At 38.2% G+C, this 25,074-nt stretch overlaps 1 protein-coding gene across 2 annotated transcripts in view; it reads left to right on the forward strand.

Moving 5' to 3' along the window:
• LOC126092586 (WD repeat-containing protein 26) overlaps positions 1–25,074 on the forward strand; it is a 146,152-nt gene that overhangs the window by 11,833 nt on the left and 109,245 nt on the right. For both annotated transcript variants that reach the window (XM_049908273.1, XM_049908274.1), the window contains exons 3-5: positions 5,130–5,189; positions 14,919–15,055; positions 17,922–18,056. In XM_049908273.1, the coding sequence (XP_049764230.1) occupies positions 5,130–5,189; positions 14,919–15,055; positions 17,922–18,056 (332 nt within the window). The remainder of the gene's footprint in view (positions 1–5,129; positions 5,190–14,918; positions 15,056–17,921; positions 18,057–25,074) is intronic.

The raw sequence follows: 25,074 nt of genomic DNA on the forward strand, positions 1-25,074 counted from the left end.
CACACAAATGCAAATGAAACTTGCACACACGTCTGCAGTCTCAGAGAGCTGAAACCACACTACAGCTCTCCGAGACTGCAGACGTGTGTGCAAGTTGCGGTGTGTGTGTGTGTGTGTGTGTGTGTGTGTGGGCTCAGCATCTCCGCTATATTATGATGGGTAAATTAGATGTGACACTTGTCTGAGCAGTTTTTCTGGTTGGAGCATTACCTGTTATAGGCAGCAGTTTCAGTTTAATTTGTGCTCTGGCCTACTCTTAAAAAGTTACATGAAATCTTCTGAAATATGAGACTTTCATTATAGAGTCATTGTTCTGTTGATGTATGGTAGCAGTAATACATAGAACTATTCATTCATTTATCATGCCTATAGTTCCCATCAAGAAGGAGAACCTTTAGGGATGTGGAATGGGTCAAGATATACATTAGCAAGAGACACTCATATTGTAGAAACTTAAACTGTATATTGTATCAAAGATAAGCTATCTCAGTGCCACTTAGTACTATTTCTGCTTACAACAGCTAAATTTAACGTAGTAGATTAGGAAGAAAGATGCTGCTACCTTTGTTTTATTATATATCTTATGCTTACCTCCTATTAATAGCATATGTGCTTGATTACATTGGTATCTTTATTCTTCGTAGCAAATACTTATCTAGGACTTTAAATACTAAGTCCTATTTACAGTATGTTACTACTTGTCATGCAACTTTACAGCAAGCATGGAGCTACTTTCCATGTGACCAACAGAAATTTCCAATCCTTGAATCAAGATAATTTATAGAAGGAAGGAAGTGTGATTATAATTTCCTTTTGAGTTACTCAGGATTTGAAACTGCTTTCTTTATGTTAGATGGGAATTTGTTGAATATCTTCGCACTAGAGTACATAATCCACTCCGAACCCTAGGCAAAGAGGTAGAGCCTGGATGAAAATTATGTTTGTGTTTTAGATTGAGTATTCGTGTTTCACAGTTCAACTGAAATTGATTTTTATCATCAGCAACAAAAATCATGAAGGACTAAATGAATTGCTAATTGAATTAAGAATTCCTGGATCATTAAAATGGTCTTTGTGAGATGTGTGATTATTTACTTTACACAATATTCTTTCTGCTCATTTCTGCTGAATGAATGTTTTATTTACTTCAGGTGCTTGACCCCATAAGGTAATTTCATAAGACAATAGGTAATGAAACTGTAAAAAAATAAGTTATTAGGCCAAACAATGAGAGATACTTCTGAGTGCAAAACGCACTGAACTAAGCTTGATTACCTTCATGTTGGCTCCATTTTAATTTGTTATCCAACTGGATCCTGAGGAATTCTACACAGTGTGTTTCATTTAATGCATAACCAATCTTTCCTTACTTCTGCTGCTAGCAGCTGGCATTATTGCATGTCTGAAATTGAATAAATGAATCTTTACCGGATTAAGGTTAAGGTACAAACTTTATATTGCACTTCGTATTATTATTATTATTATTATTATTATTATTATTATTATTATTATTATTATTTCTTTACTTTCTCATACGTTAAGTCTGGTTAAAAATGGAAAGTGACGCGGACCTTGATCAAGCGTCACTTCCTTTTAACTGTACGGTATATGTTATATTGCATTTAGGAACTTTCGGGTAATTGAACATGTATCAATAATTACGGATTTCTGTAATTGTATATATAAGTTTGGATGTAGCTGTATTGCATTGATGTACTGGTGGATATTGTGTGGTATGACTCCTGTAGTTGATAGTATAATTGGTATAATGTCAACTTTATCCTGATGCCACATGTCCTTGACTTCCTCAGCCAGTTGGATGTATTTTTCAATTTTTTCTCCTGTTTTCTTTTGTATATTTGTTGTATTGGGTATGGATATTTCGATTAGTTGTGTTAATTTCTTCTTTTTATTGGTGAGTATGATGTCAGGTTTGTTATGTGGTGTTGTTTTATCTGTTATAATGGTTCTGTTCCAGTATAATTTGTATTCATCATTCTCCAGTACATTTTGTGGTGCATACTTGTATGTGGGAATGTGTTGTTTTATAAGTTTATGTTGTAAGGCAAGCTGTTGATGTATTATTTTTGCTACATTGTCATGTCATTATTATTATTATTATTATTATTATTATTATTATTATTATTATTATTATGTGCTCTTATTTTCCAAGATCCTTCCCCAAAGATCCTAAATCACAGATAACTTTGTTGAGCCCTTCACTTGTCTAAAAATTGCTATAGTTTGCATCACAGTGGAAGGCAGCTAAGTTTTTAAATGTTCTGCACATCCCTTCTCTCCCCTCCCCTCTCTATTAATGCCTGATTTCTTTGCCCTGAACATTGCTGGACAATGATTAATCCTCTTCTTCAGACTGTAGTATGACCATTTTTCACTGGAAATGAAATTTTATTAACTGTTGTGCGCAGTAACACTCTGTAATTCCTGGCAACATGGAAGACATTTTCCTTCCTCTTTACTTTGTGCAGAGGTGCCTTCCAGTGTGACGTGTGCGGTAGTTGTGTTGTAATCACTTCCCAAAAAGGTCTGTACAGGCTCTAACAGTTGCCACTCATGACTTGAACAAAGTATTACAATGTCTTCGTGGTCTCCTTAAACCTTCCTTGATACCTTATCTTGCATCTTAAGCTATATATGGTCAAACTATTTTTGAACTTTTTGGATTGTTTGAATGCTTTTGTTTCGTCGGAGTGTTGATTTTATTGGAGACTCGTAGACAGAGACTATCATATTTGCAGCATTTCCTGTTTCTTTCCACTGATTTGGAAGGCTTCTTTGTAAGTCAATCTTCTGATTTAGCTGTAAAATTACAAAAACTAACTTAGCTTTCCTGTATCCCATAGCAGTAGTGTCAATCATTGCATGTCTAGAAGTGGCTAGTGAGATTCCTTTTGTTATGTGTTTCACAACATCTAATTTGAAAACAATGATGACATCCTTCACACTGATTTCTATATCTGACAACTCTGTGACAGTTTGCACTTTGTCTGTCAAGTTTTGCTTAAGTTATTTGGTTAAAACTCTAGGTAGAAATTAAGGGATATCTCAATCTGATTGGTGGTGATATATGCTGAGGTGACAAATCATGGGATAGTGAATTCACGTATACAGATGGTGGCAGTATCACGTAAATGAGGTTTAAAAGGGCATTGGCGGGTCTCTCATTTGTACTCGGGTGATTCATGTGAAAAGGTCTCTGATGTGATTATGGTTGCTCACCAGGAACTGACAGACTTTGGATATGGAATGGTAGTTGGAACTACACACATGGAACATTCCATTTTGGAAATCGTTGGGGATTTCAGTATTCTAAGGTCCACAGTGTCAAGAGTGTGCCGAGAATACCACATTTCAGGCATTACGTTTCACCACAGACAACACATTGGCGAATGACCTTCACTTAAGGATTGAGAGCAGCAGCATTTCCATAGAGACACTGACTGAAATAACCTCATAAAATAGTGTGGGTTGTGTGACGAACATATGCGTTTGGACAGAGCTGCAAAATTTGGCATTAATGGGCTGTGGCAGCAGGTGACCGCAAGTGCCTTTGCCAATAGCATGGCATCGCGTGCAGTGCCTATACTGGGCTTGTGACCATATCAGTTGGACCCTAAGTGACTGGAAAACTGTGGCATGGTCAGATGAGTCCCAATTTCAGTTGGTGAGAACTGATGGTAAGGCTTGAGTGTAGCACAGACCCTCCCACAAAGCCATCGACCCGAGTTGTCAACAAGGCACTGTGCAAGTTGGTGGTGGCTCTATAATGGTGTGGGCTGTGTTTACATGGACTGGGTCCTCTGGTCCAACTGAACAGATCATTAGCAGGAAATGATTATGTTTGCCTACTAGGAGAAAACTTGCAGCAGTTCATGGACTCCATGTTCCCAAACATTGATGGAATTTTTATGGATGAAAATGCGCCATGTTACTGGGCCACAGTTGGTTTGGAGAACATTCTGGACAATTGGAGTGAATGATTTGTCCACCCAGAGGGCTGGACATGAATACCATTGAAAATTTATGTGAGATAACCGAGAGGTCAGCTTGTGCATAAAATCTTGCACTGGCAACATTTCCACAATTATGGATGGCTATAGGGGCAGCATATCTCAGTATTTGTGCAAGGGACTTCCAACGACTTGTTGAATACATGCCACATCGCGTTTCTGCACTACTCTGGGCAAAAGGAGGTCTGAGACAATGTTAGGACTTTTGTCACATCAGTGTAGGTTTGTAAATGAGAATTATTTAGCAATAGTTCTTTTATGTAATTTAAATGTAGCCTTTAACTTGAAATATTTTGTGTAATGAAATTTACTTATGCAAGTCCATGAAAATTATTCATGAAGAGTTAATTTATTTATGAAAGAGAATTTGAATTATTTATGATGAAAAATTTATGTATGAAGACATTTAAGTATTTACAAAGAAGCAACATTTACAGTGGAATTTACCATCTGGAAGAAAATAAACAGAATAATATTGTAGACTTGTGTAAATTATAAAATTTTCATTTAGTCATATCACTTTATAAAGGGACACCATGAGGTATACTTCTAGGCAACTCTGAGGTTGTGTGGACTGTATGCCAAGTTAAAAAAGGGAGGGAGTTTTATGAGGAAGACATTGTGGAGAAGATTATCATAAGTATCCATAAAGAGTTCCTGAAAGGCCGAAAAATATACTGCCTGCTTGCAGTGTCAGAGGTCAGGTGAAGCAAAGTTTCTCACATATGAGAAGATTGCAAGAAGCGCCCTTTCTCCTACTTAGTAACAAAGGATGCTTTGATTCCAAAAATGGAGAATACAAGAACACCTTCTTCTCAATAATTTTGGGATTTTCCCAATGTGATTAATGGTGTGGTGCTGAGTGTTCAGTCATGTTATTGTTTCCATGTTTCACATAAAATAGAAACAACTACTCATCTGAACAAATGGAAGTACACCATTGCAGAAACATTTAATAATTAAACTTCACAAATCACATTCTTCTGATGTTGCTTTTTATGCCATGGAAGTTTGTTGTTAATTGATTTTTCTTTGTGTCCAGGTTCTGTGTTAAATGCTAAATTTTTTTGTTGTTGCATAATTTTTCTTTTCTTATAGGCTGACAATGACCTGAACGAGCTCAAACCTCTTTTGGAAGGCTCTTCTCAGTGTCTTGTGGTAAGTAAACGTGCCTTTACATCATAATAATTTTAAATTAATTTTGAAATTTTGTATGTTCATTTACCTGTGGTATGTTTGGATGTGAAAAGTAAATCAGTATGTAAAAAAAAAAGGGAGCAGTTTTAATATTTTTGGGCTAAGGGATATACTAAAATGAGATGAAACAGTTTTCTTGTGGAACATGGAAGACTAGATATAACGTATTTGGAACAGCAGATAAGATGGTAAAAGTAAAAAAAGCAAGAATTACTTGTACTATTGATGTGGAAGGAAGGAAGGAATAGTAAAAAAGAAATGATACTATGAGAGGTTTTAAAGAAAAGAGAATAGAGGATTGTTTAAAAACGGTTGTTAGAACACAAGAGGATTTGAAGAGAAATTAGTATATGAAAGAACTGGTACTTAACAGAAAAGAAGTGGAGAAAGTTTTATGGATGACGAAAGCTGCTCATGGGTTGTGTGATAAGTACATTGCCCGATAAAACAAGTTAAGCACCCAGAAGGGGAGGAGGAAATGATATGAAACTTCACAAGTTGAGAGGGTATGTGACGTTATTTCCGTGATTACATTGTTGAAAAAATTTACAAAGAACTTGGCCGTATAAGACCACTTATCAGTATGACGTTGCATCTCCTGTGGCTGGAATGCCTACACTGTTTCGCTTAGGAAGTTGTTGTATTCTCTTGTGAGGCAAGGTGGTTCATAGTTGTAAATGCCCCTAGATATCCTAGATATTGGCATTTGGTTGGAGGTGACGTCTGAGCTGATTCCACAAATGTTTTATTAGGGACAGATATAGGGATCTTGCTGACCACGGAAGTACTTCACCACACCTGCCAGGTGTGAACGAGTATGGTCCTGCCGAAAAATGACACCAGAAAACTGTCACATGAGAGGTAACCCATTGAGATGGAGCATGCCCCTCACATACCGTTTTGCCATCAGAGTTCCCTCAATCACACTACCAGTTGTGACCTATGGCTCTCCAAAACATTGGAAGACTGGTACTTCTCCCCATGTTATCACCACACTCGCCAACAGTGGTCAACCAATGTAGAGCAGAATCTTGCTGTATCACTGAATACTTTGCAGTGCCATTCATTAGCAGTCCATGCTTCTCATTCAACACATCATTCTAAACAGCCATTTGTGTTGTGGTGTTATTGGCAGCATAGGTTTTTGAGTTAGTTCTCTAGTCCAGCTACTGCTAGTCTCTGACCAGTTGTGTGGGATGATACAGAGTTTATTACTTGGTCTCGGATTGCAGGTGCAGATGTCAAGGAAAGGATTATGATGTGCTTGGTGCACAATATGGCAATCGTACTTGTGGCAGTCAGATGTGGTTGACTGGAACCTTGATGTGAGTATGCCTGCCCTCACATTCCCATGCAGACCATCAGCTGACTGTCAAATCCAAATGCTCCACAGATCTGTATAATGTACAATTCAACCACCTGACCAAGTGGAGCCCCCACAGTGAGGCACCTTCCAAACTCCTTCAGGTGCTGATAATGTTGTCCCACAGGAGCATATACCGTTTTCATGTTTTTCACAATGATCACTCGACATATAATGCTGTTCATACCCTCTACATACTCTACCAGACCTGGTAACAATACTAAACATCAAAAACACTAATGCACTCTGGTGAATATTCTACCTGTAACTGAGAACTGCAAACTTTCATCATTTGCATCTCCGCCAGTCATCCTTTACATATCCGCCAGTGGTTTGTTCATGTGCAAAGTTACATTGACATCTGACCATATTGGGTGCTTCACTTTTTTTTTCTCTGTATATGCCTTGGCAAACACATCCATTATCCAGGAAGGCTACCAGAATATGAATATATCTAATACAAAACACCATTTGCCAAATACTTGGTGACTTTTAGGGTATACATTTAAATTGGGGTTCTTTTAATGTAAGCCATGTTAGCAATAGTAAACAGTATGAATGACATCTCAGATCTCTGTGTCTATTTTAGAGTATTCTTTTTTGTACTTTTCAAAGAGCCTTTCTTATTTTTGTTGCATCTTTTTAAAACTGATGAATGTTTCAATATACAGGCAAAATAAATTGTGTTTTTGAAAGAAAAGTAAGATGAAAAGATTATACGAGATGGGATTTTTTGTTTTTCTTAAAGAATCTTTGTTTATTCATCAACATCAATAATACACTTTTGGTGGAGGCACTTCTGGCACTCACTTTTTGTTATGGTGTTCAGCTCCTTCAGCAGTTCTGTTTTTATTTCAATGGTGGTGGCAACCTACATCTGGTGGAACAATGGAAGAGTCAACATAACCCCCCCTTTTTTTTTTTGTCAAAAATTTGTGAACAAAGGTTGAGGTGTGAGCGGGAACATTATCGAGTTACAGTTACCACTAATGGTTTTGCCACAATTCTTGTCATTTTCTCCATGCAAAGGGTGCATAATTTCCAGGTAGTATTCCTCATTGACCATACAACCATAAGGCAGGAATTCATGATACACTGTCTCTTTTTAATTGAAGAAAACAAGAGAATTAGTTTGACTTGTGAGCAAACTTGTCAAATTTCTATAGCCTTGGTCTTCGGGCAGTTTCCATTGGGATGATTGGGCCTTTGTTTTGACATCATACCTGTATACCAATGTTTCATCACCTTTTATGACCTTCTGCTGAAGTTCTGTATTGTTGTCAGCTTTATTCAGCAATTGCTGAGCAGTGTTTATGTGACATTTAACAATATCAGAACAAAACTTTGCTATTACATGTTTCATGTCCCCCCCCCCCCCCCCCCAAAAAAAAAAAAAAAAAAAAAAAAAAAAAAAAAAAAAAAAAAATTGCTTGGCATGTGCCAAAGGATATGCTGAGATCAGCAGCAACCCCTCTGATGCTGATTTTTTTGAACCATTTTCTTCACATGTTCCACATTCTCGATGGTAATTGATGTGCTAGGCCGTCCAGGGTTGTCGCTGTCTTCAAAGTCTTCTCGACCCTCTTTGAAATGTTTATACCACTCGTAAACTCTTGTCTTATTCATAGTAGATTCGCCAAAAGCCACAGTCAACATTTAAAATGCAGTGCTGCCCTTTATTCCACTTTTCTAGCAAAATTTAATGTGAATTCTTTTGTGCATCATTTTCAAATGTAATAATTTGCTGATCGCTTCAAAACACATATAACCTATTTGATTGTCAACAATACACTAAATATTCAAAACAGCCGCAAATGCAAACCTACATCAGGAACATGTCTACCAACAATATGATAAAAATTGAAAATTGGATGTATAAAGCCTGCAATCACACCTTGTATATGATTATAACCAAGTGAATAGTAAAAAGTGGACACTTCTAAAGACATGATGCAAAATACTGTCATTATGTGGGTCGACAATAGACATCAGTAAATGCAATGGTCAAAAAGTACTATGCCGTGAACTGAAAAGCAACCACATATTGACCATGAAAGGTCTGAGCCCATAGCACTTGTATTTGATGTTAGGAAGCCTTGTTCTGTTGTTAAATATCATATAAGATTGTAAAACATTGTAGACATGACAGGATTGTGTTGATGAACACAGAGTATGCAATTAATTGCATATCAGTGATGTACTGCATGCAATATGTGCATTTGCCATGTTAGGTATCACTACTAATGCTGCCATCTCTTCACACTTGTGTGCCAACGGTTGATGCAGCAAACTGTCTACTATGATCTCTTAATAAATGTCTTTTGTGACATAGGTTTACTCTTTAATTACAATTATTAAAAAGAAATTTGCTTTCTATGAGCTGGAAAGTCAAAAGGTATAAGCTGCTCTCCTGTGTTGGTGGAAGGCGTCCAATGAAGGTGCTCTCGCTCATCACCCTGGGCCACCATATTAACTGAGTAATCTTTGACAATCACTGCGAGACTGTAACTTATGTTAGGGCCACATGATGCACACAAGGACGATAGCTAGGACCACCAGGAACTTTGCTGTTAGCTTGGCTCTGAACAAGGACTCCACTTGCCAGGCTTCCTGCCATCCTCCTCAGCTGTACAGTCCACCTCCAGTTAGCAATGGGACATCCTACTGGTTTTAAAAATTGATTGACCAGTTGATTGTTTTTTGTTCCATTGGTTTTTCTCTGTCAAATAAAACAACTGAGTGAAACTAGTCTGTTAAGCCATGTCAGCTATATGAATGTTTTCACTCACTCTCTGGGTTTGAGTGGCTACACTTAATGTGAGACAACAGAGTGACACAATTCTCTGACAGTTACATCAGTTATATAAATGTTTTCACCCACTCTGTAGTTTTTAATGATTTCATTTGCATACTTTTCCAGCCTTGTCAATTATCCATGTACCATGTCTAGGGTTGTTAACTTTTTTAGAGTGACAAATAACACTATTATTTCAACGAGAGAGGAATAAAAATTATATTTTTATGTGTTTTCTTATTTAATTACAATTTATTTGTACTTCTGGCAGTATATATGGATTTTTGGTTGATTTCAAAATGTTAATAACTTATGCTTCATTATAAATTTGTGTTTAAATAAATGAACAGTTACGTTTTTATTTAAATTTATTGAAGCTTTCTCTGTGTGCCCACTGGTTTGCTTGCATCACCAATACTTCTATTTGGTTAATGCTGAGGTGATGTAAACAGAAGGCATATGAAATAAGATTTCTTTAATTGTTTGGTGAGTTAATCACTTGCTTTTTAAGCACATACTTTCCCTTGTCGGGATCTTTTAACGAGAAATATGTGTCATCACGTGTCTTTTTTTGTAATTTATTTAATTAACACAGTTTCAGAATATGAATCATCCATGCAGATTCTGTGTATCATGTAGAATTTATCTGGATAGTAACTTTTTATACAGTCATATGATTTTTTCCATTCCTATGCCACTGAGCATTTCAGGACTTTGATGCAGACACGAAGTTCACTGTTACATTAATGCCTATTTAGACACATGAACTTAAAGCTATTTATTGGTACTTAATAAAAAAACAAATATTGGAACAATAATAAGTGATGACAGGCAATAATAAAGTGCTGTCAAAAATAATGATCTAACAGTACCAAAACAATCATATGATTCCACCTCAGAACTGAATGCGCCATGGAGACTCCAGATGTCGCTCAAAGTGGTTCACATCGATGACTAGAGATAGGCTTAACTATGAAATTGAAGTACCAGTGTGTGAATGTCAGCAGTACTTCTTCGTGGCCATGAAATGCTATACATGCTAATTTTCAAAGGACATAAAATATAAACATGTTTGTGTGTGCGGGTATGTATACAGCCAGTAATGTAACTTTCTCCATAATATTATTTACCTTTCATACAAATAAATTGCTGAATGAATGTGAGGCTGGATTAAAATAATTTTTAATTAATAGACATGTTTCAGTAAAACAGATTACAAGCAATTGCTAAAATATAACAATGTTCCTTTCATCTTCACATATATCTAAGGGAACTTTCATACTCAACTTTGTACTCCTAATAACACACCAGCTTAACAAGTTATGTGTAAAATGCATCTGGAACAACTTAATCCACAACAGTATATTAATCAGTTTTAAATGATGGAAAGATGAATTAATCTATTTTATATATAGTTAAATGAATAAGTATAACCCACATTTTAACCTTTGCATATCCCCTGAGATGTCTTCATGTACCTCAAGAGTAGAGCTATGCTCTAGGGGTGTGTATATCCCAGTTTTATCTCCATCCTTTATTTAAACTAATGAAAGTACTAAAGACTGGTGCACTCAGAGCAGTGAATGGATAGCTCAGTCAACCAAAGTACGAAAGAGTGCTTTCAGCTGAAAGAATGAATACATGGTTCAACTGACAAGAAAACTATAGACTGGTCTTACCTGAAGGGGGGAAAAAAAAAACAGATAATTCAGTTAATATGGACTGTGTGCACTGTTTTCATTCAGTTGCTCCATAAGCTGCTTTCACTCAAAAAAATTGAATGAATGATGATCCAATGATATGTAAAACTACAACGGCCTAAATCAGTTGTTTTCATTTGGTTGGTCCCGTAGATGTGTCTCACTCAAAAGAATGAAAGAAAAATTCAACCAGTATGTAAAACTATAATTGAATGAGTTGATAGTTTTCCAGCAACTGACTGAATTGGTAAATCTCATTCAGTTGTCACTCCCACTACCCATGGTGGTATAGCAAAATATTCAACTGTTGACAATATAATGTAACTGGATAGATAAAAAACCTACACACCAAGTGAGGGCAGGAGAAAACACACGCACAAAAAGGTTTAACTCGTGCAAACCTTCAGAGCTAGTGGCACCTTCTTCCGGCAGAAGAGTTGAAGGGGAAAGAAAAGAGGTGAAGGAAAAGAACTGGAGAACTTTAGGAAAAGTGTACAGTTCAGAGAAGTCAACCAGAACCTCAGGTCGTGAACCCCAGGTCGTTGAAGTCTTAGCGGACAGGATGAGAAGGAAAGACTGATTGTTGTGGACTAATAGACAACTTTCAGATTTTTCTTTGAAACTCCATCAACCTTATAATAGCTTTTTTCATTTTTTACTTTTTTATATAATTGTATTATTGTCATGACCACCTCTGATTCACATAGCCAGTTATTTGGACAGCAGATGTTACGTTTCTGTCATGTTAAGGCTGGTGGCTGTGCTCTGTCTTCGCAGTCTCCAGGACATTTTCTTTAAACAAGATGATGAAAGGTTACATGTTAGCTGTGGTCTCTTGACCCGTCTTGATACAGTGTGTTTCATTGTTGACCTGGCCAGTACATTTTCCAGATCTCTCACCCACTGAAAACAGGTAATCATGGATTGCGAAGAGACTGGCACGACATCACTTGTCAGCCGTTACAGTTGATGAACTCTGGCAAAGAGTGGAGCAGTTTGGAATAACATATCCATGTATGTCATCTAAGCTCAGTTTGATGTGATACCTACATCTGCATCTATATCTATACTTGGCAAATCCCTGTAGAGTGCGTGGCAGAGGGTACATCCCATTGTACCAGTTACTAGAGTTTCTTCCTGTTCCATTCACATGTAGACTGTGGGAAGAATGATTGTTTAAATGAATCTGTGCATGCTTTAGTTAATCTAATATTGTCCTCATGATCCCTCTGTAAGCACTACATAGAGGTTTGTAGTATATTCCTAGACTCAACATTTAAAGCCGGTTCTTGAACTTATGAAGGTTTTCTCAGGAGAGAAAAGAGCCTACCAGTTTAGTTTCTTCAACATCTCTGTGATACTCTCCCATAGGTAAAATAAACTTGCGAGAATTTGTGCTACTCTTTTCTGTCTACATTCAATATCCCCTGTTCGACCTATTTGATATGGGTGCCACACACTTGAACACTAGAATTGATCCAAGAGTGATTTGTAAGCAGTCTCTTTTGTAAACTGATTGCATTTTCCCAGTATTCCACCAGTAAACCAAAGTCTGGTACCTGCTTTGCCCATGACTAAGCCAATGCGATCATTCCCTACAAAGTGTTACACCCAGGTTTTTGCACGATTACAACTGTGACTCATTGATATTATCATCATAGGATACTATGTTTTTGCATTTTATGAAGTGTAAAATTTTACATTTCTGAAAATTTAAAGCAAGTTGCCGATCTTTGTACCAGTTTGAAATCTTATTGATATGTGACTAATTACACTCCTGGAAATTGAAATAAGAACACCGTGAATTCATTGTCCCAGGAAGGGGAAACTTTATTGACACATTCCTGGGGTCAGATACATCACATGATCACACTGACAGAACCACAGGCACATAGACACAGGCAACAGAGCATGCACAATGTCGGCACTAGTACAGTGTATATCCACCTTTCGCAGCAATGCAGGCTGCTATTCTCCCATGGAGACGATCGTAGAGATGCTGGATGTAGTCCTGTGGAACGGCTTGCCATGCCATTTCCACCTGGTGCCTCAGTTGGACCAGCATTCGTGCTGGACGTGCAGACCGCGTGAGACGACGCTTCATCCAGTCCCAAACATGCTCAATGGGGGACAGATCCGGAGATCTTGCTGGCCAGGGTAGTTGACTTACACCTTCTAGAGCACGTTGGGTGGCACGGGATACATGCGGACGTGCATTGTCCTGTTGGAACAGCAAGTTCCCTTGCCGGTCTAGGAATGGTAGAACGATGGGTTCGATGACGGTTTGGATGTACCGTGCACTATTCAGTGTCCCCTCGACGATCACCAGTGGTGTACGGCCAGTGTAGGAGATCGCTCCCCACACCATGATGCCGGGTGTTGGCCCTGTGTGCCTCGGTCGTATGCAGACCTGATTGTTGCGCTCACCTGCACGGCGCCAAACACGCATACGACCATCATTGGCACCAAGGCAGAAGCGACTCTCATCGCTGAAGACGACACGTCTCCATTCGTCCCTCCATTCAGGCCTGTCGCGACACCACTGGAGGCGGGCTGCACGATGTTGGGGTGTGAGCGGAAGACGGCCTAACGGTATGCGGGACCGTAGCCCAGCTTCATGGAGACGGTTGCGAATGGTCCTCGCCGATACCCCAGGAGCAACAGTGTCCCTAATTTGCTGGGAAGTGGCGGTGTGGTCCCCTACGGCACTGCGTAGGATCCTACGGTCTTGGCGTGCATCCGTGCGTCGCTGCGGTCCGGTCCCAGGTCGACGGGCACGTGCACCTTCCGCCGACCACTGGCGACAACATCGATGTACTGTGGAGACCTCACGCCCCACGTGTTGAGCAATTCGGCGGTACGTCCACCCGGCCTCCCGCATGCCTACTATACGCCCTCGCTCAAAGTCCGTCAACTGCACATACGGTTCACGTCCACGCTGTCGCGGCATGCTACCAGTGTTAAAGACTGCGATGGAGCTCCGTATGCCACGGCAAACTGGCTGACACTGACGGCGGCGGTGCACAAATGCTGCGCAGCTAGCGCCATTCGACGGCCAACACCGCGGTTCCTGGTGTGTCCGCTGTGCCGTGCGTGTGATCATTGCTTGTACAGCCCTCTCGCAGTGTCCAGAGCAAGTATGGTGGGTCTGACACACCGGTGTCAATGTGTTCTTTTTTCCATTTCCAGGAGTGTATTTATACAGCTTCTTTCAGACAGTATTTCATTATATATAATTGTATCATTTGCAAAAGCTTGAGGCTACTATTAATATTGTCCACAAAGTCATTAATATACAACATGAGGAGCAAGGGTCTACATCTGATGCTGACTCTCCATACAGGATAACATGTTGCATTGTTCCTACCAAAAAATCCTCAATTCAGACACCAGTTTCACTTGATACCCTACATGATCATACTTTGGACAACCCAGCTGAGATATAGCCTTGTTTATGCCAGAGATGACAAATATTCGGGTGATACAATACATTAGTATGATGTGCAGCCTATAATACATTGTTGCCATTTTCATTAGTGTTAAAGGCTTGGCATTAAATGTAAAGAATGCAAATTTGATTTTGTTTCAAAACATAAAAATTTGGTCCTTGCATATTTTATTTAAAATAAGTCCATTATTAATTTAACTGTGAAGAGAGAACATGTCACAATGTATGCTTCATCAGAGTTGAACATAAATGTATGATGGTTTGATACTATTTGTTACTGTCTGATACATTGTTTTCCCCTCAGAATTAGTTTGGGAATTTCACAGCCCATACTATCCAATATGATTGATACTCTCTACTGCGAACTGTTCTTTTGATTGTGCAGGAGATGAAATTCCTACTGTTGGAGCAGAAGTATTTGGAGTTCCTCGAAGATGGCCGTGTCTTGGATGCATTGCACGTATTGCGCAATGAGCTCACTCCACTAAACCACAATACAGCACGTGTGCACAAGCTCAGCAGGTGTGGCATTCTATACATGTTACATATTGAATATTATATTTACAATTGAATAAGCAAAATATTTTTGTGATTGTGTTAGAAAATATTATGTGCAGGATGATAAGGAGTAAAAAAGTCTTTAATTAGAGAGAAATTTTGCACAGGCTTGTGCACAGATTTATCTGATTTTAATTTTTACAGTCAGCTGTGCTTACACAAGACCTTATGACACCATGCCTCTCTTAATTTTTAATATAGGGTTTGCAATTTATATGTCCTAGGAGGTGCTTCACAACAATCTTCCAACACTTGTCAGTTCTGTTTTGTGACATTACCTGCTACCACCTCCTCAATTTCCATACGGGGTTGAAATAGTAATGTATGAATGAAGTTTTTCAATACATTTTAGTAACAGAATAATACTGTTTTTCATTAACATTTGCACTTCTGAAGATAAACATTTTGTAGAACCAAAAGGAACCCCGTATTCTATCTGTTCCATGGATTGCTTAGAGAAGACTTACTTGGAAGCTAGGAACCTATGGCATTATGCCTGGTCACAATATTTTGAGTTTAGTTTTATTACCTGTAAACAATGTGAAGTTAATTTAACTTCCTAGAGCACCTGATTTCATTTTTTGTGTAATATTTTTCCAAATTCAAACAATGGAAACTCCAGATTGGAATATCAACTGTATTAGGAAAAGGATGAATCGGTACTCACTGTAAAGATGACCCATTGAGTTGCAGACAGGCATAACAAAAAGATTGCTATGCATTATCGCTTACGGCCAAAGCCTTCTTCAGCAAAGAAAACATATACACATTCACACAAGCAAGCACACCTCAGGCACATATGACTGCAACTATCAGCAGCTCCGACTGGAATCTTTTTCGAAATTCCTCAGTGTAGCTTATAGCTATCTCTGTACTTTTGTGTAGATCTAATCCACTAACAGAAATGCTTTCATTTTTGTGGACATCAATAATTCCATGTGAAACTTAAGTGTTCAGATACTGATTCACAGTCAGTCCACTGCTACCTACACTTCTCACACTGCATCAACCCATGAACTCTATCTCAAGTATGGAATACTTCAACAAAGGAAGAAATTTTGTGAGGCAAGAAATGTCATATCCATGTTAATGTGGAACCACAGTTGAGCTTCTTATTTCAACTTGACTTCTGCTGTCAGTGAGAATAAGTGGGCACGTAAATCATGTCTCTGCCGAAAATATGCAATACCATTGGGCGTATCAGACGTCATTACAGATCAGTCATAATCTAGATTCCTGTGTCAGTTTATGGTTGCACTGGCATCTCCACAGATTCCATAACTTATTTTAACATAATGCAGATGGGGTTTAATAATGTAGGAAAAGATAGAATGCTACTTACCATAAAGAAGATGCTTTAAGTTGCAGACAAACACAGTTAAGAGACACTTGTATAAAGCTTCCAGCCACAGCCTCCATTAGCAAAAGAGAAAAACACATCAATCACACACATAAGCAAGCCCGATTCAAGCGCACACGGCCGCCAACTCTAGCCTCTTTTGCTGATGAAGGCTGTGGCTGAAAGCTTTATGTAAATGTCTTTTAATTGTGCCTGTCTGCAACTTAATGTGTCTTCTTTACTGTATGTAGCAATCTGTCTTTTCCTACATTGTTGATATTCCTACCTGGAGTTTCTGTTGTTACAAACGGGATTTAGTTACACAATATGTGTTTGGCTCTCATGCCATGTCATAAATTAACCACTCTTCTTTTTCTATCTCTTTAATCACTACTCTGCGTCGCCCCCCCCCCCCTCCCATCCAAATCCACTTCATTTCTGCCATTACCACATCATAGTGTCTGTAAAATGTGTACCTAACTAACAGAGCCATAATTTTCCTATTATTCCCATTTAAATGATTTTTTCTTTTGTTTTTATTTTTTCCATATTTGATGACTTCTACATTAATTGCTTCCTTTCTTTTTCTTTTCTTTTTCTTTCTTTCTTTCTTTCTTTTTTTTTCCCCTTTCATCATCAGTGTTTGTTTCATCTTTGCATCTATTTTCAGTGTGTCCTTCTCTTGTATTTCTTTGACTCTTCTATGTTCTCCAATTTTTAAATATCATTTGTTGCTAACGTTTCATAGCTAATTTCCCTTGTGGCCCTTCCTTCTCTGTATCCCCTGCTTGGTTCTAATCACAGACTACCATGGCTGAATATGTTGATTGACCATGTAAAGTATGTTTACTGTGCTAACAGTAACCTTGTTTCTTTTCAGGTGTATAAAGTATGCTGCTTCATCTTTTGGTTTTCATGTAACAGGATTTCTGCAGAATTATAACAAAATACACGCTTGCCCTGAACACAAAAGTTAATATATGAAACAACATTAAAGATGGAAATAACAATATCAAAACTGCAAACACTAATACTACTTGCTGAAAGTCATTCAATTGCTGTAGTACTTTTTTATGATTTTCTCACTGTACAAGTGTTGCAGTTTTGTTTTAAACAGAGGAAGTACTTAGAAAAGAATTGTAGCTTCTGCTTCTTTTGTTTGCTACAGAAGGAGCAGACTGGTCTGTTGCAGTCAGTATTTTAGTGTAAAGCTACTTTATTATACTTTTTATGTAACTTTTCACAAACATAGACATTTCCTACTTCGAGAAAGGCATGAAGGTTTTGCAGTTTTAAAAAATTGTTGAAATAGTTATATTGCCAGAATATTACAGCATTATTTGTTCACAGTATTTTAGTTACGATTGAGCAGTGTAGCTATTAATTTGAAGAAAAAAGGTCAGAATTTGTGTTTCCTACATTAGACTAGGAAGTAAAAACACAATATGTGTGTTTTTGTCGGAGAGTGCTTATAACACTATTTCTTTTCAGCTATATGATGTGTAGTGGCCGAGATGACCTGATGCAGAGGGCAGAATGGGATGGGAAGGGAATGAAGTCACGCCAACAGCTAATGGACAAGCTTCAAGGGTTCCTGCCTCCATCAATAATGCTGCCACCACGGAGGTAAAAAGCTTGATCTCTTTATTGAACTGCCTTGAAACTGCATTGTAGTTTTGTGTAACAAATCACTGTTTCCCATCATTTCCTTACTAAATACCTGCATGCACACTAATATTGAGCATGAAATGTTGCTTCTTGCGTGAGTTTCTGCTCCAAATGACGATAAGCAAAACAAACTATCATAACCAAAAATGCCTAATGATGCATAATGCTTCCCAAACCAGTATAAGCAAACAAACTTCAAAGATTAATGATATCAGCTGAAGTAGTTAGACCTGTTGACATTCCACGTAACTTAATGCTGCTGTGATGTGATTTATCACCCATTCTAATGTGTATAAAAAAAAAACTAGGCATTTTAGTTATGAGCTTTTACGATCTCGTACTTGATGTTTCGAAAGGAGTGAGTAGTTGCCAAAAGCCTAAATAAATAAATAAAAAAAAACCTCATATACTGAATATATATTTTCATCAAGGGAATTTAAATTACAGTTTATTTGCATATTTAATTTTTGATTTATATTGTATTTTACCATCATCTCCTATGACTGACACACACACACACACACACACACACACACACACACACACACACACACACACGTCATCCACAATATTTTAATATTATAATGGCAAGGTAGCTACTGGGTGAGGATGTGCAGGGCAGAAAGGAATATATATCACCATCTGTATTTCTCATAATTTTTCTGATTTTTTTTTTCTTACTCTGTATTATTGTTTACATTTCTTTATTCTTCTATTAGTTGTACCTTCATTGATTGCTGTTACCTTAAGGGAACGGACTAAATATGAATATCTACATCTCAATCCTCATCTTAAAAAAGATACATTATTAAGCAAAAAAATTTAATTTTGATGATGTGGCTTATCTAACCACCAACAGATGCAACACTTAATGTGGTTGTCATAAAAACAGAAAACCTACATCTTTCATCTGGTTATCATTTGTTGAGTTTACTGGATGCCATATAAATTAAAGTATTATTTTGAAATGACAATTGTATCCATGTGGCAATTTTCATTATTTTTCTTAGTTTCAGTCTGTGATATGGTACCAACATAAGTGGTGGTGTGGCAGCAAAAGCTTTATCCTTGGTCTCACATGTTTTTTTTTTTTAATTCCCTGTAGTTAGAACTAGTTGCTGAGGATCAGATTTCTTATGTTTTGAATAAATAGCCATTACAAAAAAGATTTCTATAATTAAAGTTCTTCCACATTATTCCTCCAGAATCAAAAGTAATTAATGAAAAAATCAGGAAACTTCACACTAAATACTGTCTTAGGCTTTTCCATTACTCTATGCTCCTCAAAACATGTATTATTACCATCTTTCTTTTAGCCTTAAATTAATGTTCATTGTGATAGAGTACTTATTATTAAAAATGAAAACTGGTCTTAATGTTTTGTGATGTTAAAACAGTGACTTGTGTTGTATTTTCATGAAAAATTTCTTTCTATAGTGAACCATTCAATAGTAGTATCACTGTACAAATGAAGGTGTGATTTATGTACCTGCAAATTCTCAATGGACACATTGTAGCGATGCAGGACACCTCCTGGTCATCTGAAATAATTCTGATTGCAATGAGGTAACGGAATAACTTTGGTATTTTTGGTACAGTACAATTCTCAAACTTCTCAGTGAATGTAACTTGGTTCCAATATGCAACCAAAAATGGATCATTATAGTCAATCATTGGATGGTCTTGGCACAGGGATTGCACCTGACTTCTCCAAGACCCTGTACTGCAAATGCATTTGCATAGGTACTTTTATAAAGACTGGCTTCTTTAAATGGTTCGTAGTATACTACATAGGTAACTGCCCATTGCACTCTTTAAGATGTTGAACAAGCCAGATAAAAATGAAACTGAAATTTCTTACACAGGCAATATAAAAACAGAAACTTCATGGTAGGTTAAACACTGTGCCTGACCGGTACTCAAATGTTACATTATTGCCTTTTGCTGTCAAGTGCTGTACTGACTGAGTTATCCACGCATGACTCATGACCTTCCCTCACAGCCCTACTTCAGCCAGTATCTCTTTGCTACCTTCCAGACTTGATGGAAGTTCTACTTTATACCTTGCAGGATTGGAACTTCTGGGAGAAAGGACAAGTTCAGCAAGGTCATCCACATAAATCACAGAGTAATGGGCTCAGTATTGAACCCTGAGGAACTCTGCATTTTATCAGTAGTCTCTGATTTTATCGTCATTTGAGTCCTACTTGAGTGATACCTTCCACCTGCAGTTCCACATACACGAACATAACTTCCTGTGTGCTATGTCCCTTCATATCCCGTCTTTGTAATTTTGCGAAAAGAGTTTTATGATCCAAGATATTGAAGACTTTTGAAAGGTCAAGAAAAATTTCTGCAGTGACACCATGCTGAGGGAGTTTAAATCAAGATTTAAAAACTCAGATTGCTGATCGGGTAGACTTAGACTTCCAGCAGCCAGACTATTCAACGATGAGTGTCTGTCATGGAAAAGTTTTTGTAGCACATTTGGGAAAAAAAAACTGTGGAACAGATCTGTAGTTGAACAGTATATCCAGTTGAACCTTTCTTGAACTATATCAGATTGAACTTTTCTTCAGTAATGGTGAAACTTTTTCTGTTTTGAGAACTTACAGAAAAAATGTGTTTATAGTGACATGTTGGAAATATTTGACAATGGCATTGCTATGTGCTAAACACATGGTTTTAATATGAAGTCTGCTCTTTCATCAACACCACTTCAGATTTTATTACTTCAATCTTTTATTTTAAACCATAATTTAATTCTGGTTTGTTTTGCACACATATTACAATGACCTGTTGCCATTTATTTTCTGGAGAAGAATGTGTGTGACTCTTTACAATGTACTTGAATGATTTCTTCAGTTAATGATATGAAGTACTGCATTTTTCACAACTAATTTTGGGTCTGTCACATTGACATTGACTCCATCTGATGATAAACATCATTATATATTCTTGTTTAGCAGTGCACTAGAAGTTTCTCTTTTGATAACATTCCAAATGGATACCACTTCATTTCCAGATTATCTTTGTACATAATATTTGCTTACTTGTTCATCATACTGTATATCTTTTGCTCAGATTTTGGAGTAGTCATCAAATTCTTGGGAAACTATGTCTTTTACAACAATGTTTTAGAGATTTGTTTCTCTCAGAGGAAGTTTTGATGCTTTTGTTACCTGCCACCCTCATTTTTTTTCTTCTTAAAAACTAATATTTTGCTTTGAAATAGAGAACTGTATTAAGGTAGTAAAGGAAGATATTTTGGAAACACTTTTACGTACTTTTAGTATTTTCCCAAAGAAAATGTTTTCCCTATTTTGTCCCTGCTTGTTTATATCTCTGTGCATAACTTTACTACAGGAAGAAAGAGATAATATTGTTACATTCCATCCTGTATTTTCCAGTGTTTGAAGGACAGATATAATGTAGATACAGTAGGGTAGTATATGTATCTTACAGTTCTTCATAGTTAGATGAAATGTTCTTTTGGGCATGTGTGCATGTCCAGAGGAGCAGACACTGCTGATTATTTGCAGCATTATTAAATTATGAAATGCATTCACAACTTGTGAATACAATTGTACAATGGATGTAAGATTCACAAGTGACATGTGAAAATTTTTGCGGGACTGGGACTCAAACCATACTCCCATATGTCCAAGTGTCTACATCCTATTCTGCTCACATAGAAATCGTATGATTCCCACACAGAGAGAGACATTGTTTTGCTCATCATATTGCCTTGCTTTGGCATGAAACACAGTAGGGTAGCCCCTGTATTTTACAGTGTGTGTGTGTGTGTGTGTGTGTGTGTGTGTGTCTATATATATATATATATATATATATATATATATATATAATTAAAGATGATGAGACTTACCAAACAAAAGCGCTGGCAGGTCGATAGATTAATTATATTTTTCCCACGTGGAATGTTTCCCTCTATTTTATATATATATATATATATATATATATATACTTAAAAACAAAGATGATGTGACTTACCAAATGAAAGTGCTGGCAGGTCGACAGACACACAAACAAACACAAACATACACACAAAATTCAAGCTTTCGCAACAAACTGTTGCCTCATCAGGAAAGAGGGAAGGAGAGGGAAAGACGAAAGGATGTGGGTTTTAAGGGAGAGGGTAAGGAGTCATTCCAGTCCCGGGAGCGGAAAGACTTACCTTAGGGGGGAAAAAAGGACGGGTATACACTCGCACACACACACATATCCATCCACACATATACAGACACAAGCAGACATATTTAAAGACAAAGAGTGGGCAGAGATGTCAGTCGAGGCAGAAGTGCAGAGGCAAAGATGTTGTTGAATGACAGGTGAGGTATGAGTGGCGGCAACTTGAAATTAGCGGAGATTGAGGCCTGGTGGATAACGGGAAGAGAGGATATATTGAAGAGCAAGTTCCCATCTTCGGAGTTCGGATAGGTTGGTGTTAGTAGGAAGTATCCAGATAACCCGGACAGTGTAACACTGCGCCAAGATGTGCTGGTCGTGCACCAAGGCATGTTTAGCCACAGGGTGATCCTCATTACCAACAAACACTGTCTGCCTGTGTCCGTTCATGCGAATGGACAGTTTGTTGCTGGTCATTCCCACATAGAATGCATCACAGTGTAGGCAGGTCAGTTGGTAGATCACGTGGGTGCTTTCACACGTGGCTCTGCCTTTGATTGTGTACACCTTCCGGGTTACAGGACTGGAGTAGGTGGTGGTGGGAGGGTGCATGGGACAGGTTTTACACCGGGGGCGGTTACAAGGGTAGGAGCCAGAGGGTAGGGAAGGTGGTTTGGGGATTTCATAGGGATGAACTAAGAGGTTACGAAGGTTAGGTGGACGGCGGAAAGACACTCTTGGTGGAGTGGGGAGGATTTCATGAAGGATGGATCTCATTTCAGGGCAGGATTTGAGGAAGTCGTATCCCTGCTGGAGAGCCACATTCAGAATCTGATCCAGTCCCGGAAAGTATCCTGTCACAAGTGGGGCACTTTTGTGGTTCTTCTGTGGGAGGTTCTGGGTTGGAGAGGATGAGGAAGTGGCTCTGGTTATTTGCTTCTGTACCAGGTCGGGAGGGTAGTTGCGGGATGCGAAAGCTGTTGTCAGGTTGTTGGTGTAATGCTTCAGGGATTCCGGACTGGAGCAGATTCGTTTGCCACGAAGACCTAGGCTGTAGGGAAGGGACCGTTTGATGTGGAATGGGTGGCAGCTGTCGTAATGGAGGTACTGTTGCTTGTTGGTGGGTTTGATGTGGACGGACGTGTGAAGCTGGCCATTGGACAGGTGAAGGTCAACATCAAGGAAAGTGGCATGGGATTTGGAGTAGGACCAGGTGAATCTGATGGAACCAAAGGAGTTGAGGTTGGAGAGGAAATTCTGGAGTTCTTCTTCACTGTGAGTCCAGATCATGAAGATGTCATCAATAAATCTGTACCAAACTTTGGGTTGGCAGGCCTGGGTAACCAAGAAGGCTTCCTCTAAGCGACCCATGAATAGGTTGGCGTACGAGGGGGCCATCCTGGTACCCATGGCTGTTCCCTTTAATTGTTGGTATGTCTGGTTTTCAAAAGTGAAGAAGTTGTGGGTCAGGATGAAGCTGGCTAAGGTAATGAGGAAAGAGGTTTTAGGTAGGGTGGCAGGTGATCGGCGTGAAAGGAAGTGCTCCATCGCAGCGAGGCCCTGGACGTGCGGGATATTTGTGTATAAGGAAGTGGCATCAATGGTTACAAGGATGGTTTCTGGGGGTAACGGATTGGGTAAGGATTCCAGGCGTTCGAGAAAGTGGTTGGTGTCTTTGATGAAGGATGGGAGACTGCATGTAATGGGTTGAAGGTGTTGATCTACGTAGGCAGAGATACGTTCTGTGGGGGCTTGGTAACCAGCTACAATGGGGCGGCCAGGATGATTGGGTTTGTGTATATATATATATATATATATATATATATATATATATATATATATATATATATATATATATATATATATTATGATGCTGCCGCCATTTGATTGTAACAAATTTTATTGTTACACAATCCAGATTTCAGGCTTAGGTCATTTTCGAGTACAAAAATTGTAAAAAAACGTTAGTAGTATAAATCACAAAAGCAAAAAACAGGGCAGCCATGAGAAATAATGTATACATACTGCAGTTCTTTATCTTATTCAACAGACGTCAGACTGGTATGAAATAAAAGTCCTTGCAAAAAAAAAAAAAAAGCGTATGTGGTCATACAGACCAGATCTGTCATTAGGAAAAGTGAGAACATCTCTAAAATTCAGGAATAAATTACTCACTTTAGTTTCTGGACCCTATAGCACAGCTGTTATATGAAATTGCTATACAATGAACAGATATGTGCCACACTGTTACATCTGGACAACAACTGGAACTGGAATGGACATGGACGAAATAATCTTCCAAAGATCACCTGAGAAACATCACACAGTGCACAACACAGTCAGCATGTGTGTGTATGTTAGGGGACAAGTTGGCTGAAATATTTATATTGTGTGATAAATACATTATCTTTGCATACATTGGTACGTAAGTGTTAACAGTATATGACATGGAGGCCCACTAATAAAGTTCACATGTAAGTATAGTTCATCAACCACAAATAAAACTGTTTTGCCCGTTCCATTGTTGTTTCACAATTCGAAGCCCATACTTATTCCCTCATTATTGCTTCAGCTAAATATTGTTGTCATATGTCCAAGTGAGCGGCAGTAATATAAAATGAACAGTGAGCTAGGTGACAAAAAAATTATATTGCATGCAAGAAAGTGACCTAGACTATGAGCTAGCAGCACAATCCCACAATAAGGCAGTTGTCTATGAGATAATTAGCAGTCAGATAAGCGACTAGCTGGCTTCTGTTGCAACAGCACTGTTTAATGCTTCAAATGGGTTGTTATAGTGGGGTATCACCTGCTCGAGGCTACAGAGTGA

The sequence above is a fragment of the Schistocerca cancellata genome, chromosome 7, assembly GCF_023864275.1.
Source record: "Schistocerca cancellata isolate TAMUIC-IGC-003103 chromosome 7, iqSchCanc2.1, whole genome shotgun sequence".
Taxonomy (NCBI): Eukaryota; Metazoa; Arthropoda; class Insecta; order Orthoptera; family Acrididae; genus Schistocerca; species Schistocerca cancellata.